The sequence below is a fragment of the Falco punctatus genome (assembly GCF_963210335.1).
Source record: "Falco punctatus genome assembly, chromosome: 2".
Classification (NCBI taxonomy): domain Eukaryota; kingdom Metazoa; phylum Chordata; class Aves; order Falconiformes; family Falconidae; genus Falco; species Falco punctatus.
Window position 1 is genome coordinate 57,312,779 of NC_137581.1, and position 17,433 is coordinate 57,330,211.

Here is a 17,433-nt window from a genome sequence, read left to right on the forward strand (position 1 = left end):
AACCATCGGTTCTGCTCCCAGGGCAAAGGGGAAGTCAGGAAAAGTAGGGCAATTGCAAGAAGCCACCATGATGTACCTGATTTCTATTAATATATTGATACAGAAATCTTCCTGAATGGCAAAACGACTTTACGGGACCACTTTCTCCTAGTAATATTTTTTGAGAGCAATTACATTCCTAGATAACAAAGTTTTTCTATACCCACAAACAAAAAAGCAATAGCATATAGGGTACAGGGGGAGAAAGGGGACTATCTTTTAACATATGTGTTCACTGTCTAGAAGTATTTATCTCTGGGTGGGTTTTGGTTTTTTGCTTGTGGGTTTGTTGTTTTTTTTTTTAATTCAAGGAATATGCTTTTTAAACAAACAGGAAGCTTGTTTCAGAAGCATAACTGGGAAAAGCACAGTTATCCAGCATTTCAGTCCCAGGACAAGCTGTTTCAGAAAAAACCTTTAATGATTAATGGCAACATGAGTTTCAGGCTGTGCTACAGAAAATGACAGTAAACCATATGTCATTAAGGAAAAGATGATTTCTACTATCATGTGATAAGGTTAGGAAGTCTTCAAAACTTCTTAACTGTATGGGTGAGTAACAACTTTTAGTTATGGTAACATGCTACTCGAGTCAAATGTGATGGATCCAAAACTGATGTCTTAACTAATAACCTAAATTCCCTTTGTTGACAAGGAATATGAAATAAACCCTAGAATTGTCTGCATCTCACACTTGAGCTGCAAAAAGCCAGCTTTTTTTTTTTTCCCTTTTTTTTTTTTTTTCCTGCAGTCAAGCCTTTCTCTTTCCCCAGTCTCAGGGACAAATGTAAAATAATAACCAGAGCACACGGTGAGAAAAGTAACTACCTTTTTCCTTTTAATATAGATGTAGTACAGAATGTTTAATTACAGCAGGACAGTGCTTCCAGTTAAATAAAATTAAAAACTTTTATTCCCCCAAATATAAAATTACTAAATTAATGTCTTAAAAGAATAAGAATATGGAAAAAGCTTTAAATTATACCACCATTTACCACAGTAACCATGATTACCAATTACATACTCCATTGCTTTGGCAAAAGTTTTTTTTCTTTTAATAACTGCTTATAAACCTAACATAGCAAAGACTGTATACATCTTTATATTGCACTTATTTATATACAGGAATAAATGAACTGTAAAGTCTGCATATACTTGGAATGAGCAAATTTTCACAATAAACTGAAAGCAGAAGGTTAAGAGCTGGTATGAATATTAAAAAATGCTTAGAAATGTAATACATTTATGTACAGACTGTACGGACTGTATTAACAAACAATATGTACATAACAATTTACTCCTATTGATATTTTAGTATAACTCAGTGTTCATTAATACAGACCTTCGGTTGCATTTAGTTGTTTAATAAGATCTAAGCTCACATACCTCCAAAACAACAAGGTATAAAGCACAACAATTTGCCAAATGGTACAAAAATTACTATTGTCAGTTCCATTAAACCCAAAAAACTAGTGTCTCTGTCTAGCCCCAAAATAGTTCTTGTACGTGGAATCAATCTCTATGTGCCATACACAAAAAGAACACCCAAATGTTACATATCTGCAAAATTACATCCCACAACACTTTTTAGTAATGTGCAATTCATTTTAATAATACTTTCTAATGAAAAAGAGAAATTAAATTTGACTTCATAATTTTCCAACACGCACTTCTGCAATGACATTGTGACTACTTTTAAAATGTTACCAGCAAGATTAAAAAAATAGATGTGCGCCTCCCTTACTCTAAAAACTATCACCAGTAACTGCTGTTTGCTAAGTGTGCTCAGACATTCGTATGAATTATGCAGCTTGCACGTGCCCAACATTTAGCTTCAAAATCATCCTGAGTTTGCACACAATGAAGCAAATCCACATACTTTAAAAACAAACAAAAAACCCTGAACATACTTCCCTTTACAAAAGAATCATGCAACTGAAGAAGAACTGGGCATCCCATGAACTGTTGTGCTTGTTGGAGTTCCACTTATGGCGTTGAAAATGTGTAGCGAATTAGGTATAACACTGGCCTTTTCTTCAACCGGAGTAATCTGAAAATGCAAAATACATATTTACCAAAGTGTTACAAAATGACACAAGCATTTATAAAATAACCAACCACTTTCACAATATGCTGCTTATCAACTCAACTTTGCAGTACTTTCTCAATCGCACAGAACTTCTTTTTGAGGGTGGTCACCATTTCCAACTATCCTCCTCTACTAGTTGTAGGAGGACAGTATTTATTCCTCCAGTGTCAGTTCTCCTAATTTAGGTATTACACTGTCCTCTCTAGAGGAAGCTTGGACAGCTTCTCTCACTTCTCTTGTTAACTTTCAACAGGAGTTTCACAACAACAACAGGCATGCTTTTTCCCTTTTTTGTTTTCTTTTTTTTTTGACTTAAGAAATGCTCAAATCATACCTCTATCAAAAGCTTTCAGAGCACCAAAAAGACTTTATTCTTGACAGCTATAAATTTACTGATGCTAAGATTAGAAATATTGGGGGGAAAAAAGGAATGATGTAAAAATCAGACAAACTAAGAGCACAAGTAAAGAAAATTAATTACCATCCCATCTGATCATATTGGCAAGCAGCAGAGAAGAAAAAAGAAACATCTGTTAAAATTCTTTTCTATATTCTTTGTAACAAAATTTTTGCAGTTGTTTAAAACCCCACACTATAATAAGACAGCTAATAGTTTCTTCAATGACATTAGAGTAAACATTGTGAGAAGCTTTTTCCAAATACAGCAATAGGCAGGCACATAAAGGTGACATTTTTAAAGATTTCAGTGAAAAGCCTCATGATTCTAAGCTTCCAGGGGAGTGATCTATCTCATTTAAAAACCCCAACCAAACCAATACCATGCTTTAATTACTTACAACTAATTACATTTGCATAAAAAGAACACAGTGGTAAGCTAATAGTAAACATTACTGCAGCCAGCGCTGTACTTCCATTTTCTGTTCACACTATCTTATAGGTATTAGTTGTTTGCCCCTTCTTTTCTTGGTTTACTTTTAGACAATGTGATTTACTCCTGAAGTTTCAAGCATTACACGCTTTTTCTTATCATCAAACTTTGGAAATTCACACACGAATATTCTTCTAATGTACATAATCTTGCATTGAATTAAAAGTATTTTTTCTTGTGTACATCCTGTTATTCTTTTATTTTTTCCTATGCTAGGGGAATAGTAATTTTTCATTTATTGTCATTAAACTATTTGATCAAAACATTCTCCTCTTTTCCAAAGGGGTCTTCTGTACAGCTGTCTAATCCTCCTACATACCTCGTGCATCTAAATCAGATGTCCAATCAGTTCATCCCCTTTCTAAAACCCTTCACTGCTCTCTGCTTTTCAGTAAGTCACACTGAAATACAGTCAAACTGTCCCATTTTTGTCAGCTAAGCAACCTCTTTTCCTGTTGAGGGATCTTTCAAAACTGTTTTCCTTGACATGCGTATCTGAAAGATACTGGTTTTTTATTAAAAAACCCAAGCAAACCACACACAGATTCTGACCAAATGGTAACATTCCCTACAAACCTTGTACCACAATATTCTCCATCATTGGTAGTTAAGAAAAGCTAGTTTTGTGGTAAGTTTTTCCCTGTGATAGTATAACAAAAGAATACAAGAATGAAAATAAAGCCTATGTGCTTGCTGTATTCTTGTGCTTCACCATAATTATATCATAGCACAGCGCTACTCACAGCACAGTATCTGAGAAAACCACATCAGGAAATAACAGACAGCAAGAAGGCATGTGAAGTGAACTCTAGACACGACACATTTTTGAACAGGGGGAAAAAAAAAATAGCCATAAAAGTTTTGGATACAATCTAAGCAAGGGTGGAATAAAGGCAAATCTCTCTTAGATAAGCCTATGGATAAGCTGTTATACCAACAAGTGTCTACCTTTTCGAGCAAGTACTTCTTGGATAATAATAATTTAGAGATGTCAAAAAATTGCAGATGGGTAAAGTCATTGCACATCTAAAGGATGCAATCCTGAAAAAAACCCTGGAAGATTAATAGAGCATTTAAATGTCAGCTACACTGAACACCTCAGGTAGGTCTCAAGTTTAATTTTTCCTGTACAATTTGATTTCTGAATAAAGCCTATAGTTTTTGTATGGACAAGAGAACCTCTAAGCTCCTCTTTGTATCAACTGGTTATCCAGACCAGGATGCATTGGTTCCTAGACTAAGAAAAGTTGCTATTATGGTCACACATCTAAGGAAGTCTCATAGACATGTGTATTTGTAAGATAAAATATTATCAGAAAACACAAGTATTTCTTGTGGGACAGAAATACTAGCCTTGAGTGTTGAGAGCTATAAGCCACTCTATGGCTGTGGGAAAAGATTATACAAACACCCATGGATTAAAGAAAGGAACCTGATGTGACGAATTTAAATGTCAAGACGGCAGGGATCAAGTATGAATCTTCAGTTCTTCCTGTCCTCCCGGAAATAATATCCTTGCCTCTGAAGTGAGGAGACATTTCTACCATTGATCCCAGATGCAAGGTCCTACATCTCAGTCCATGAGAGTTTTGGCTTTCCTTCTCCTATATCCTCTTTGTCTGTAGCGGATTCTCCTCAAGAAAATGTGTTGGAATACTTCCTGAAAGAGGTTTAACTCTTTGTCGTGGAAGTAAATGCTTACATCTCCAAAATCTAAAGAAAAAGAGCTAAGCTTGCAGATCCAATTCCCCTACAGTTACCAGGAAGTACAGACTAAAATGAGCTTTTTGGGTCATAGAGACCCTTGTAACCACACATATGAAGTATAAATGATATATATACTCATGTCAGTAAATTTGTTTTATCTTGGCTATAGTCTCTCTCCTGCAAAAAAACAGACTGGTGTGAACCAGATCTGCTTTCTTAATGAGAAAGACTTGATTCTGAAGGTCAAGAAAGCATCTGCAGAAAATGCACAAACGAAAAAAATGAGGAAGTTCCACAATTCCATGATATGCTTATACTCCAATAAAGAAAAAAAAGAAACAATCCTCTTGTATAAAGCATTAGATACTCTTTTCCTAGTGGGTTCAACATTACAGCTACATTCTGAACGTTGGTATGTATGATTTAATATTAGCACATACCTGTTCATGCATTATTTCAGAAAGTTCTTTTGCCATTTCTCTGTAGTTTGCCTTCATTTCTTCTTGATATTCCAACTGATCTTCCTTTATAAGTCGTTCATTTACACCCAGAGCATGCCCACAAGCTTCAACAAATTGCCTGATTTAGATAAAAGAATAATAAAAAAATCTCAATTAGAAATACAAAATCCAAAAGATTAATTCAAAATGCCAGCTTAAAATATGTTTTAATACGGTCAGAAACTATGAAAGTAAAAAAAAAAGTCATTATGATATCAATCTTAGGGAAAAAAGTCAATTCCCCCCACCCCCCAAAAAATAAAACCCACCACCAAACAAAAAACCACATACCTAAAAACTTCCTTTAGTAGCTTTACTTTATTGTCTGGATATCTTTTGGTGTTTGTGTCATCTAAGAAAGCTCTTGCATATGCTAATGGACCAGCATTAACCTAAAAAGAATAAGGATTACAAAATAAAGTCAGTTCTCTGACATACGGTCTTAGCAATAACAGGTACTACAGGTGTGTGTCTGATTTGATTTTCTTGGAACACAGTGATTTCAAGAAAACTGGACTTGTGAAGTAAGAAAACTGCTGGAGCTGGCACATAAGAGCATGAGAGGTCTCTACAGCACCCTGTATGAACCTGTCCTGGCACAAAGAAACCACTGATGGAGTGGCAAAGTAACTGCTGATAACAGCAATTTGTCATCTCTATTTATGAAAGCGAGGTGGAAAAATGAGGAAAATGAGCTAAATCTACTACTGTTTGATATGCTTATCTATTGAAAACACTCTTCCAAGCTGAAAATTCTGCAATAATTTTCTGAAATTTAACTGTGCTATTATGGCAGCTACATGAAAAGTGGATTCAATGATTTCTGACTCATCCCTATTATTCTTTTATGTTAACAGGGACAGCCCCTCCCTTCTCATCCAAAATGGTAGCTTGACAACTTGTACATTCTGGAACCTTGGTTTATTGTCACTTTTGTTTCTTTTGTTCTCTTCAACATGAAAACAGCTCATTTCAGATAGCTGTGTTTACCGTTCCTTTGATTTGAATCAACTAAAAATAACAGAGCAGCACTTCTGTCACTGCCTTCTTAAGACCCTGACCACACTGACTTGTACATGCTACAACTGTTTTAGGTACCCTATTTTGATAAATCTGATGGTTTCTTTATACATTCAAGTAACAAAATGTTGTACAGTGAGATTTTCTACTGTTACCCTCCTTCTATATTTTGGCATTCCCTCTTCATCTCCATAGGGATCTTACCAAAATACAAAAGCAATAATTACGATGTTGAACCTACTGTGAGCAGATCTGCATCTAGCCAAAATATGCTCATTCATTCTCATATGGGAAGTCACTGTTTCATGGTAGTTTCAGCTTTACAGCAATACCAGGTGGGGCTCAGACCACCATAGAATCCAGAGTTGAATCTTAACCCTTTTATGTAACTGTCCATGATCAGTGTTTACATGAAATACTTTTATTGCTTTTCCTATTCTGGAAACAAATGCAAACAGTGAGTATATTTCTAATTTAGGACAGTCTTGAATATACATAACAAACTAATGATGAACCAACTACTTATATAATTTTCCAGGGACAGAAGCAAGTGGAAGAGCTGAATGACAAAGTATATGGTCTTACCTGAACACTGACACTTCCTTGTAGCTTCAGCTGCAATTTGATCATATCTACTTCAGCTGAAGAGCAAAGCTGCCGAAGTTCTGCAACTTTTTTACTCATTTCATCAATGGCTACTTCAATTGGGTTTAAATCAGTATGGTGCTGATACATTACTGGAATGCGCTTCTTCACATAAGGGAAACAATGTATAGCTACGGATGGGAACAAATTTAATATAGTTAGAAAAAGGTTTTTGAATGAGGTGTGTTTTGAAATAATTTTATGCTAAAGTCTCATTTTGATGTAATTAGTTGCCCAATTTAATATCCTATTATAAAATTAGAAATACTACCAAATGTACTGGGAAACCAAATATTGAAAATGCAAGTATGTGTAGCTTTACAATGTATTACAGCAAAGAAAGGTCACTGTCATTACTGCTACTAATAACCAAAAATTAAACCATTTGAACTTGATTCATATAAGAACTGTAAAAAGAGTTGTTTATCATCCACATATCTCTGAGAAGAATCAAAAATAGCAAAGCTGTATTTCCTGTTTCCTCACAAGTATTATGTCAGCTGTCCATAGCTAAAGTCACTTATTTAAATTGGTTTTACTACAGTATTAAGTGTGAGCTTCTCACATTTGTCATTAAAGACAAACCCACAAAAAAGTCTTTTTCTAAAAAGGAAAGCTAGACTCCAGATTCTTAATTCTTGAAGCTTAAGAAAAAAGACAACCCAAAAAGTATTTGAGGATTATCTCTTGAAGAAACCAGTCTGAAAAACCTAGTTTTGGCTAAAAATGCAAAAAGTTTTTTAGCAGACAGCTATGAAGGACTTTAAGTAAAATGGAAAAACCCATACAGAACAGAATTAGAATATTTGAATTAATGTTGCCACTCAAAGCAACTTGTTATTTCACAAATTCAGATTTACGCGTTACACAGGAACACTGCCAAACACACCGTAACTATTTCCCTTAAAAAAAAAGTTTTGTATCAGTGAACTAAGTATCTTTAAAATTTGAGCCCATGGGAGATAGATGTGCACTCTCCGTTCTAAAGCCAACAAATGAGAAACTAAAGCACAGTGATTAGACCAAAGACACAATGAAACTGGAGCTGGAAATAAAACCAGACCTTGTCCTTCAGGCTCTCCTCGTGCTTTTAGCTAAAAGAACCAATGCTGCATTTTACACATCCGAAGACTGAAAGAATGTTGAAAAATGCCACACCCAAGACTGCAAGCATAATACCACTGTTCTTCAATGTTTTATAGCAAAGAAAGGTCAGCACAGGGAAGGGCAAAGAGAGAGATGCAGACTTATTAAAAAAAACCCCAAATTACTTAGAAGTCAAGGGTAGTTAGAACTTAGTTGCATATGAGATTTTACTCTTTTTCCAGTGCTTAGGGGTTAAGAAATCACAGTCATATACGTATTCTCAGATGGTCATTTATAAGTGTTTGCATATCACATTTTGGAGTATTATTTTCAAGTATGAATTGATTTCAAAAGGTTGTTCTAACAGTATTTTTGGTATACTTTGCAATTCTTATCATCTCTAACAGTTGTGTGCAATCTTCTAAAGGATTTTTTCTGACAAATACACAATATATAGAAAAACCTAAAGTATCTAAGAAATAAGTACAAAAAAGAAACAAAAAAGTAGTTTTCTTTTAAAGGAAATTTCCATTCAATCAGTACCTGTCAAAATAGTCCTTCTCTTACACTGTTCTTCTACTCCTCCTTGTCTTTTACCAGCTTGTGTAAAAGGCATCTCAAACATAAAGCGACGAATGTTATGAGTCCTTTCAAAATCTGTTTTTCTTTCCTGCAACTCTTTTTCTTCAAAATATGGAGTTACATGTGTAACTTGAATATATGCGTATTTTGAATCTAAATCCTTAGGATTTACCTTAAAAACATGAAAAAAAAATTAAAATCAAATAGCTACATTGTGAATAAAGTGAATTTAATTGTAGTCACATAACCTTCAGAAATCAAATTTCATTTCTTAACCTTCAATTTATTGAAAATGCAGGAGATGTTAATGCTCTTACAGGGTTTCTCTGCATTGTTTCTATTGGGAAGACAACACAGCTAGATGCATTACAACATGTGGTTGTGGGTTTTTTTTTTTTTTTTTTTTAAAAAAAACCCCCACATTCATTATTGATAATTGCTCTACGCAGAACTGCAAAAAACCCCATAATACACAGTTATACCCATGATTAACACTGGAAGGCACACAGATACAGAAAACCCAGAAACAAATACTTGTCCTACATGACTGCTGATACAACAGTAGATTGGAGACCAAAAATTGCTAGTGATAAAAAAAAGTTATAGAATTAAAAATAAAACCCTACATTGTGAATAGCTCAGATATGGCCTTCAGAAGGCACTCCTCCCAACCTGTCTGTCTCCACTGTGACACCCTATGAAGGTTCCCAAAGAATGTAATGGTGGGAACAAGCCTTTACCACTCAAGCTCGTTTTGTTTCTAGAACTGCAAAACTAAGAGCCTCATGGACTGCCAGGTCTTTAATTTGCTAAAAGCAGCAACTAGGCTCCAGTACCAATAGATAAGGACATTAATCTTTGCCCAGCAGGGTCCCTAAATGGACCAAGGATGATTATTTTTTTTTGTAGATTCCCCCCAACTACAGGATAAAGAGGGCACCTTAAACCTGTGCATCTTTCTAAATGTTGTTGCCTACCACTTTAGTCTCATGTCAAATACTCACGTTATCTCTGCCTGTCTCTGACCCATTTCAATTCTATAAACTAAGTGGGAAAAATAGCAATGCAAATAGACACATGAAGTCACCAGGTAAGTTCTGGAGCAAACTGGGAACAGAGCTAAGATCTCCCTGCTGTAATCCATTTTTATTAGAACATGCTGCTTGATTATTATTACTTTTTTTATTTAAGATTATTGGACTGGAATTTAAGTGGTAAATTATATAATTTACGTACTCATTCTGATATAGCTGATAGAAAAATGTTCCCTATAAATGCTGACAAACATATGCACTATAATTAATTGTAAAGAAATCAGGGGAGTACACTGGAAGAGCTGTGAAAAACTGAGATTACAATATAAATCACTTGCCTTCCATGGCATGAAACCTAGCCTTTGTGTAAGTCCTCCTCTCCTTAAGTTCCAGCATTGAAAAGCCCACCACTGCTGCACTTTCAGGCCAAGAAGTGCAGACCTTTGTGATCTTACTGGCAGAATCAAGTAACAGAAGAGACAGGAAATTATCACAAGAAAAAATCACCATAAAGTCTGAGGCCAAACAAAAGTTAAAAATTGGCTGAGGAAGGGAACAAAAGGAATGCAGAGAGGCAATTTGCACAGTATGTGTTCTTCTCAGCATATGGGATATTGTAGCTCTCTTTAGTTCACCAGTTTTGGAGCCTTCAATTGCAAAGGAAAGTATTTCCTGCGACAATTCTAGATCTTACCAGATGACTCTGCGTGAGCATTTTTTTTTCCTACAGTTTAAGTGTTTATAAAAATTGAACAGGCTCAGAGACATAGGCAGAGGATAACAACTGATACAGAGTTAAAGTATTAATTACATATGGTACTTTTCTCAGAAGAGGTACTTTTCTCTGTTTCCTACTTCTTTCCTGAAAGAAGTTCGGACTCTCAAGATGCAGAAGAGGGACGAACTTCCAAAGAATGAGTGTGCATGAACTGGCAAGAAATATAGCTGAAGTTAACACAAACTGATCATAATCCAAATTTGTCCTAAGACACAATTATTATTTTGAGAGGTAACACCATGGAAATTAAGTTTTTTTTTGTTGTTCTTAAAGGTAACCTTAATAGAAGATGATATTTCTGTCATGCCCTTCAACCACTAGCATGTTTAGACACATATGTTTGTGTGCCAAATGAGTAACAGACAGTGATCCCACAGTATTTCAAGTGGATTAGTGGAAGTAATTTATTAGAATTTTTTATAGAGGATCAAGATCATACTTTGCCAGAATCCTGAATCATTTTGACATTTTCAGATCCAAATTTGTCAGAGTAGAGTTTTTGGAGTCTTTGGGAAATTTCTGAAAGAGGTGTGAGTTTAGGCTCTTTATAGATATATTCCTTTCCGTCTTCATCCTCAAAGAATCCCTGTAAAAAATAAAGTAATCAAAATCTTGGGAAAAAAACACATAGAGCAATGATTAAGATGAACATAATGCATGTGGTTCAAAGCAAACAAACATTTAACATCAGGATTCAAGCAAACGCAAATAAAGAGAAATTAGAATCTACGTAAAAAAAGGTATTCCTAAGCGAATAAAAAAAAAACCTCAGAAAAATGTAATTATCTACTACAGAATGAGTGAAAGATAATGACAACACACAGTTAAAATTTTAAAGGTTTTGTTGTAATTTTATGGTGTGCCAAGCCTTTGAGATAACTTTTTTCACTTTTATATAAAAAGTGAACTTTCGGCACTGTTTCACTTGCCAAAAGAGTTGCAACAACAGTCTTGTTGCTCGACAGGACTATCTGATTCATAAGTGAGTACTTTGGCAATAGTTTCCATAAAAATAATCCGAAAAAAATCTTTATGTAGTAATAAAAAAATAATCCCAGAAAGTGAAGTTTAATTTATGTAAAGATCTTAGGTTTATGTTGTACTATATTACCATACACTTCTTTATTTTTATTGCATAAGGCATATGTTTTAAAACCGTAACTAAATGCAAAATAGAGTACATGGGAAGTGAAACAGGTCATTGGTTTAAAACAAGAAGCCATGTCTGAGTTCAGGTTTGAAACAAGAAAATAAACACTTATGTCATAAATGAAACAGACAAAATAGAAAAGCACAACATAACATGTATAAACACAGGCTAGATTGACAAAAATACCCACATCAAACTAAGGTGAAATGCAGTAGTTTTTTACTGCATTGCTTGCTTTGTAAGCAGTTACTGTAATTACCTCAACATCTGTTTCACTGTCTGTAAACTGGTATTGCTATAAAGTTATAAAAGACAACAGAATACATGTAAAGTTATACTGCTCAGAGTATTTTACAATTCTCCATGCTCAGCTGAACAATTAGCAACTGGGCTATGCATGTAGAAAGGGTATTACTTGATGCTGCGTGATACCATACTGATGCATATGCAATTCTAGACACATATTGCAGGATGTGAAGCTGTCCAGTACACAGCCAGTACTTTTGTTCAAAGCATGCAATACTGATGCATAGAAAAGGGTGATTTGTTCCCTAAATGGAACTTAATGCTATTTTTTGAATTGCAATGGCTATCGATGCATACCAATCTAAGAAGCAGCCTTGCAAACCACACTGTAGCATTACAGACATTAAGTCAATACGTTGTTAAGAACTGACATTACAGAAAACTTACCGCTGCCTTAAGGTAGTAAATAAAAGAAGAAAAAGGAAAAAAAAAGTAAAAAATTTACTGAGGAAAATAATGAAGAATTGTATTGGAATTGATAAATGTTTTAAACTAAATTATTGATGGTGAATAAGTGTTTCTTAAAGAGCACATTTCTTGTCCTTTTTATGTCATGGTATCAATATAGATCATTAAATAGTATACCTTGTAAAATAAATTCAGGTTTTTCTTACTGCATAGAGCTGACAAATGATAGTTAAATAATACTCACCTGTCCAAAGAACGCTACCCTGAAATAAGTACCCAGCAGTCTCTTGCCTGTATGCATAACTTCTGTTACTTTACTGTATGCTCGATGAAGAGTGTCATATAAATGAGCAAGCCTCTAAAAATAAAAGAAAACAACCATGGTGTAAAGAATAACATAGAACTTTCCTACCTTAAGACAATAAACGATGTCCTTATAGCCAGTAAACATGTTTAACTGAACAGTAGTAACAGGTTTAGCACTTGTATCAGAATGACAGTATGCAAGATTAATTTTTAATTTTTATTTAAATAAAAATAAACTGTTTAAAATGAAAACAAATTTTTCAGCACGTTCATATTTCAGTTAGTTTTAGTAATTTTGTTCTGTGATGTCCAACATGTCATGCAGTTAAGACTAGAAAAATCAGAATTTTTTTCTTCCTCAAATTTACTTATGATGAATTGAGTACCTCAAAATCTCTCCGTTTTTCATAAATGGGAATTATGAGTTTATATATGTCAGCAATGAGCTCATAGCGTTCTGCCTTCCAGAGTCCATCAGCACACTGCTCCAACAATTCCATCAGCACATCCTAGATTTGGACACACATTCGGTAACATACAACAATTCAGTACTTGTGAAAAGCACAGCAAATAATTATACCAAAGCTCTTCCTAATACAAAGGGAGATCTTGCCTCAAAACAAGATTATCTAAACAAAGTAATTTAAATTATTGTGGCAATCAATAACTGCTAAAAGGAAACAAAATAGAACAGAACGGTCTGAGTGTATCACATGTACTTTTTGTATTTCCCAGGAACAGTACTTTTCTTTTACATACTCCTGACTTCTTAAGTTCTAAAAATGACACCTGTGTGAGAAGCCAAAGTCTTACCTTGAGACACCTGTCTTACTTGCAACACACTTTTTTCCAAAGTGGTGTTTCCTTGGGGTTTTTTTTGGTTTTGCAGAGAGCGCATTATTTTTAAAAGACAGCAATACAAACATTTGACTGTAATGGTTCTGAAGGAAACTATCACACAAATTACATCAACAATAAAACAAAAAGTTACAATACCAAAAATCTGTAATTTTTGTAAATTACAGAAGTAATTACCAAGGTACAACAGTGGAATTTGGTATATGTGGTCCAGAATGAAAATAAATATAACAACAGTTAGAGAAGAGAAATCCTGCAGGGTCAAAACAGAGTCATATAAGCAAGAAACCACATTGGCTTTGTTGGGTTTGATCCTAATATCCTTGTAGCAAAAACATAGTTATTTAAGGTTAACTAAGAACTATGCTTATCTGTATGTTAGAATGGAAGCATACATTTTGCATTTCTGCAGTTACATCGTAAATATAAAGTCTCTGCCTTCAGTTTGCCATAATTCTTTACTTTCCACTCATTTAATTTCTTCTACTTCAATAAGCATAACAAAACTAAGGTAACACTATTAGTTAGTCTAGTTTTCATAAATTTAAATTACTTGTCTAACTCCATTAACTCAGTTATAACAAACAATTTTACAGATGTTACGGAGCATCTTACAGCTCCTGTGATGAAGCTGTCATATACTTGGTCATGGCTTGAGTGTGACAGAATCACTGTGAAGAAGCCCGTTCCCATCCACGTACCCTAACACATCTCAGTCCATGTTTGGACCTCCAAGAATCTCCAAGAGAATCCAAGTCTCAGACAGAGATGTCAGAAGACATGAAATTTCTACTTCTTGAGACCTTCTGGTACCATTCTTGCATTGTACTGGTGAAGCCAGAATCTGGAAATAACTCCTTTTATCCTTAGAAGGGATCCAATGCTACTCTATTCCCTTCCCACCTTTGGTAGATGACTACGACAACATAAAGACATCGCTAAGAAAAGCCAACTTTAATACTGAGAGCAAAAAGAGACTGAAAAATGCCACCCTTATCTGTGTGCTGCAATGGTCCCTGAAACATATCCTTTCCCCCAGTCATTATGGGGCTGTACAGACTCCCCAGTATCTCCACCCTCAGCAACCAGGCAGTGAGAACAGAAAGACCAGTGTCACTGCTGGATGACAAGGGATGCCCACAAACACTGTTTTATGACAAGAGACTTAGCTCAGACACCAGAGGGCATCCAAATGCAGAAAAGCAGTAAAATCTCATTTGCACATAGGAAAAAAATATAAAGAGCAAAAGCTTCATGTGTGAGAGCTGATAGGAGGGAGGAAAAGAACCCAAGATTTCTGGGCCACCTATCTCAGTGCTTATCTGTTTGCACTGGAAGACTCCAGCAAGAGCTTCCCTCATAACCTGTGAGAACAGCTTCTTAACCCTTTTATGGCACACCTCTTAGAAGAGTGTGGTTCTGCCACTAACCCTCAGGAGCTGGACTTTTTCCAGTTTGTTGGTATCTCTCTTGACTTTGAGGGGTCAGCACTGGGCACAAGATTACAGATCAGGCACCAGAAATGCTAAGTAGAAGGGGGAAAACCCACTTCCCTCTACTTGACTTTTTCTAATACAACTCAGCATGCTACAACCACAAGGCTACACTGACGATTCCCATTCAACCTCCTGTCCACTAGTGAACTCCCAGGTCTTGTTGCAGAGCTGCTGCCCAGCCAGTCCATCCCCAGCCTGTACTGAGACCTTGGGTGATTTTTTCCACAGATGCAAGGCCTCGCACTTGTCTTTGTAGAACTCTTGAGAGGCTTCTGTGTTCCTTCAGTTTGAGATCCCTCTAAATGGCAGCCCTGCCCCCTGACATATCAGTCACTCCTCTCCATTTAGTTTCATCCACAAACTTGATGATACACTGTATCCCGTGACCTAGATTGCTAATGAAGATGCTAGACAGTATCAGCCCGAGTATCAGCCTTCACCACCATACAAATTATCTTATATGTTTGTTAAGTACCTATTTCTGTTTTTCATAAAGTGCTTCAAATATATTGAATTACACTGCATGTGATCATGTGAGCTGTGATGCACTTTCATTTACAACTCTGCAAGTCAGAAATCCTCTCGTGGAAAGTCAAACAAGAGACCAGAAAAAACAAATAGGAAGGTAGAAATTGACTTAAAATCTGTGGTGGAGCTGCATTCTGGCAGAGTTTATTTTGGAAAAGTACAACAAAACTGAATGAAATTGCTTCCAACCTTAATCTGCATGGAATCTGGCACTTGCCACAGGCCTAATAGCCATAGCTCTGATCTCTCACAGATGGACTGCTTACAGTGAAGTCTAACATGGAAAGGGTGTATCAAGTTCCAGATTTTCACCTTCCTGTTTCTGACACCCAGAAAAGTTTTAGTTCTGCAAGAACAATTTGATTTGTGCTGCTGAATAGGCTGTCTAGGTAAACACCTGTTTTATTAAAAATGCACACATAACTTTGTTTAAAAACCAAAACTGAACCACAATTTTGGGTTTTTTTCTACTGGCTAGTATAGGAAATTAGTCAGGGTAACCCTGGCCTGAGATAGAATTCTTTTAAAATGAGAGAATTTTTAAAATTTCAATTTTTAAAATGAGAAACTACATGGTCTTAAGATAATTTCACTGAATTAGAGAGACTTTATATAAACTGGAGAATATAAAAGATGCTTTGCCCTTCTTAAAAACACGGAGGGACAGCCCCTGACCCCCCATACTTGTAATTACCCCTTTGGAGATTTAACTCTAAAGTAACTAGCTTCCAGGGAAACTCTAAGTCTTAAGAAACAAATTGCACATGAATCTTGTTACTGTGTATAGGAAGAATTCCCATCGGATCACCATTTTGCTCAGCAGTGGTAAATACAGCTTGAAAGATATTTCTGGTTTCTTGATTTCTGTACCCAATTGATCTATCACGTGATTTTTTTTTCTTAGACTAATGTAGTTTTGCTTACTGACTAAGCACTCCATACATAAATATGTTCCTACTCATGAAGCAACTAGACTACCTGTTTTGAAGTATTTCTGTAATATACTAGTAATCTTAATCTATCCATGATTTTTAGTCTACTAAAACCCAAACAATTCTACCCTATTATTACTCTTCCTGGGGTGAACTATACGAAGCTATCTGAAACATCATGACTTTTTTCAATATTTCATCAGTTGGAGTAATACATGGTTAAGTTTAAAAGGGCTGCATGTAGGGAAAACGGAAATTTGGCAAGGTTTGAACCTTTTGCGAGCTCAACAGGCTTATAATTTCACTCTTGGCTTACTTCCATTCCATGGAAATACTGAGGGATGGAAATAAATTTGCATAGGGTTCAATGACCTAGAAAAAGCAGTATATTCTTTTTGCAGGGCCTGACTAACAAGAAAAAGAATAAAGACATTCCAATTTAAACAATACAAAAGAATTTAGCTCTGACAAATGGTTTGTCAGGTAGACACTGAGAAGAATTCCTAAGAAAAGTTTCCATCAGCAGTAGTCACTAGAAACCCAACTCTCCAACTCTTGGCTCACTTAAAGCAGCATATATTTTGCTTTGAGTAACATGATAAATTTCATGCTAGATCAGGAGAATCAGTCATTTAAAGAATATAATATACACATTTTTTACAAAATCAATCTGCTATTGTCTTTGGAAAGGAAAAGCACTGTATTTCTCATTTCAAGTAATTCCAACTCCTGACTTCCCAGAAAGAGGCAAGTCAATGAATTTTGTCTTAAAACTATACAGCAGAACAGTACCAGAACTTAGGAGTAAAATGGAGGTACCCTAGGCCTAAAGCCAGGTTGAAACCATCAAGTCTTCTGTATGTTCCTCCTAAATCTGTCAGCATTGTCACAATTTGACCAGTCAAATAATTTTGTCATATACCTTTGCCATATACAAACTAGATCACAAAAGAAAAAAATTTTTGTTGTACAATTATGCTTACACACCAGTAATTTTTCCAACACAGCTACTGCAAGTAGTGGTCTGTCCCTCCCTCCCCTGCCTATACTGGCAAATATATAGTGTACACGTAGCTCTTC

General features: G+C 35.4%; 1 protein-coding gene across 11 annotated transcripts in view; it reads right to left on the minus strand.

Moving 5' to 3' along the window:
- Positions 1–854: 854 nt before the first annotated feature.
- Positions 855–17,433, minus strand: part of DOCK9 (dedicator of cytokinesis 9) — a 142,948-nt gene continuing 126,369 nt past the window's right edge. For 9 of the 11 annotated variants that reach the window (XM_080376275.1, XM_080376273.1, XM_080376269.1 and 6 more), the window contains 8 exons: positions 12,926–13,048; positions 12,478–12,591; positions 10,809–10,955; positions 8,519–8,729; positions 6,830–7,020; positions 5,516–5,616; positions 5,165–5,303; positions 855–2,089 (listed from right to left, as the gene is read on the minus strand). In XM_080376275.1, coding sequence (XP_080232401.1) covers positions 1,967–2,089; positions 5,165–5,303; positions 5,516–5,616; positions 6,830–7,020; positions 8,519–8,729; positions 10,809–10,955; positions 12,478–12,591; positions 12,926–13,048 — 1,149 coding nt within the window. In that variant the 3' untranslated portion in view covers positions 855–1,966. Of the gene's footprint in view, positions 2,090–5,164; positions 5,304–5,515; positions 5,617–6,829; positions 7,021–8,518; positions 8,730–10,808; positions 10,956–11,778; positions 11,815–12,477; positions 12,592–12,925; positions 13,049–17,433 lie in introns of all 11 variants that reach the window. The other 2 variants (XM_080376268.1, XM_080376267.1) reach the window with 1 other exon arrangement.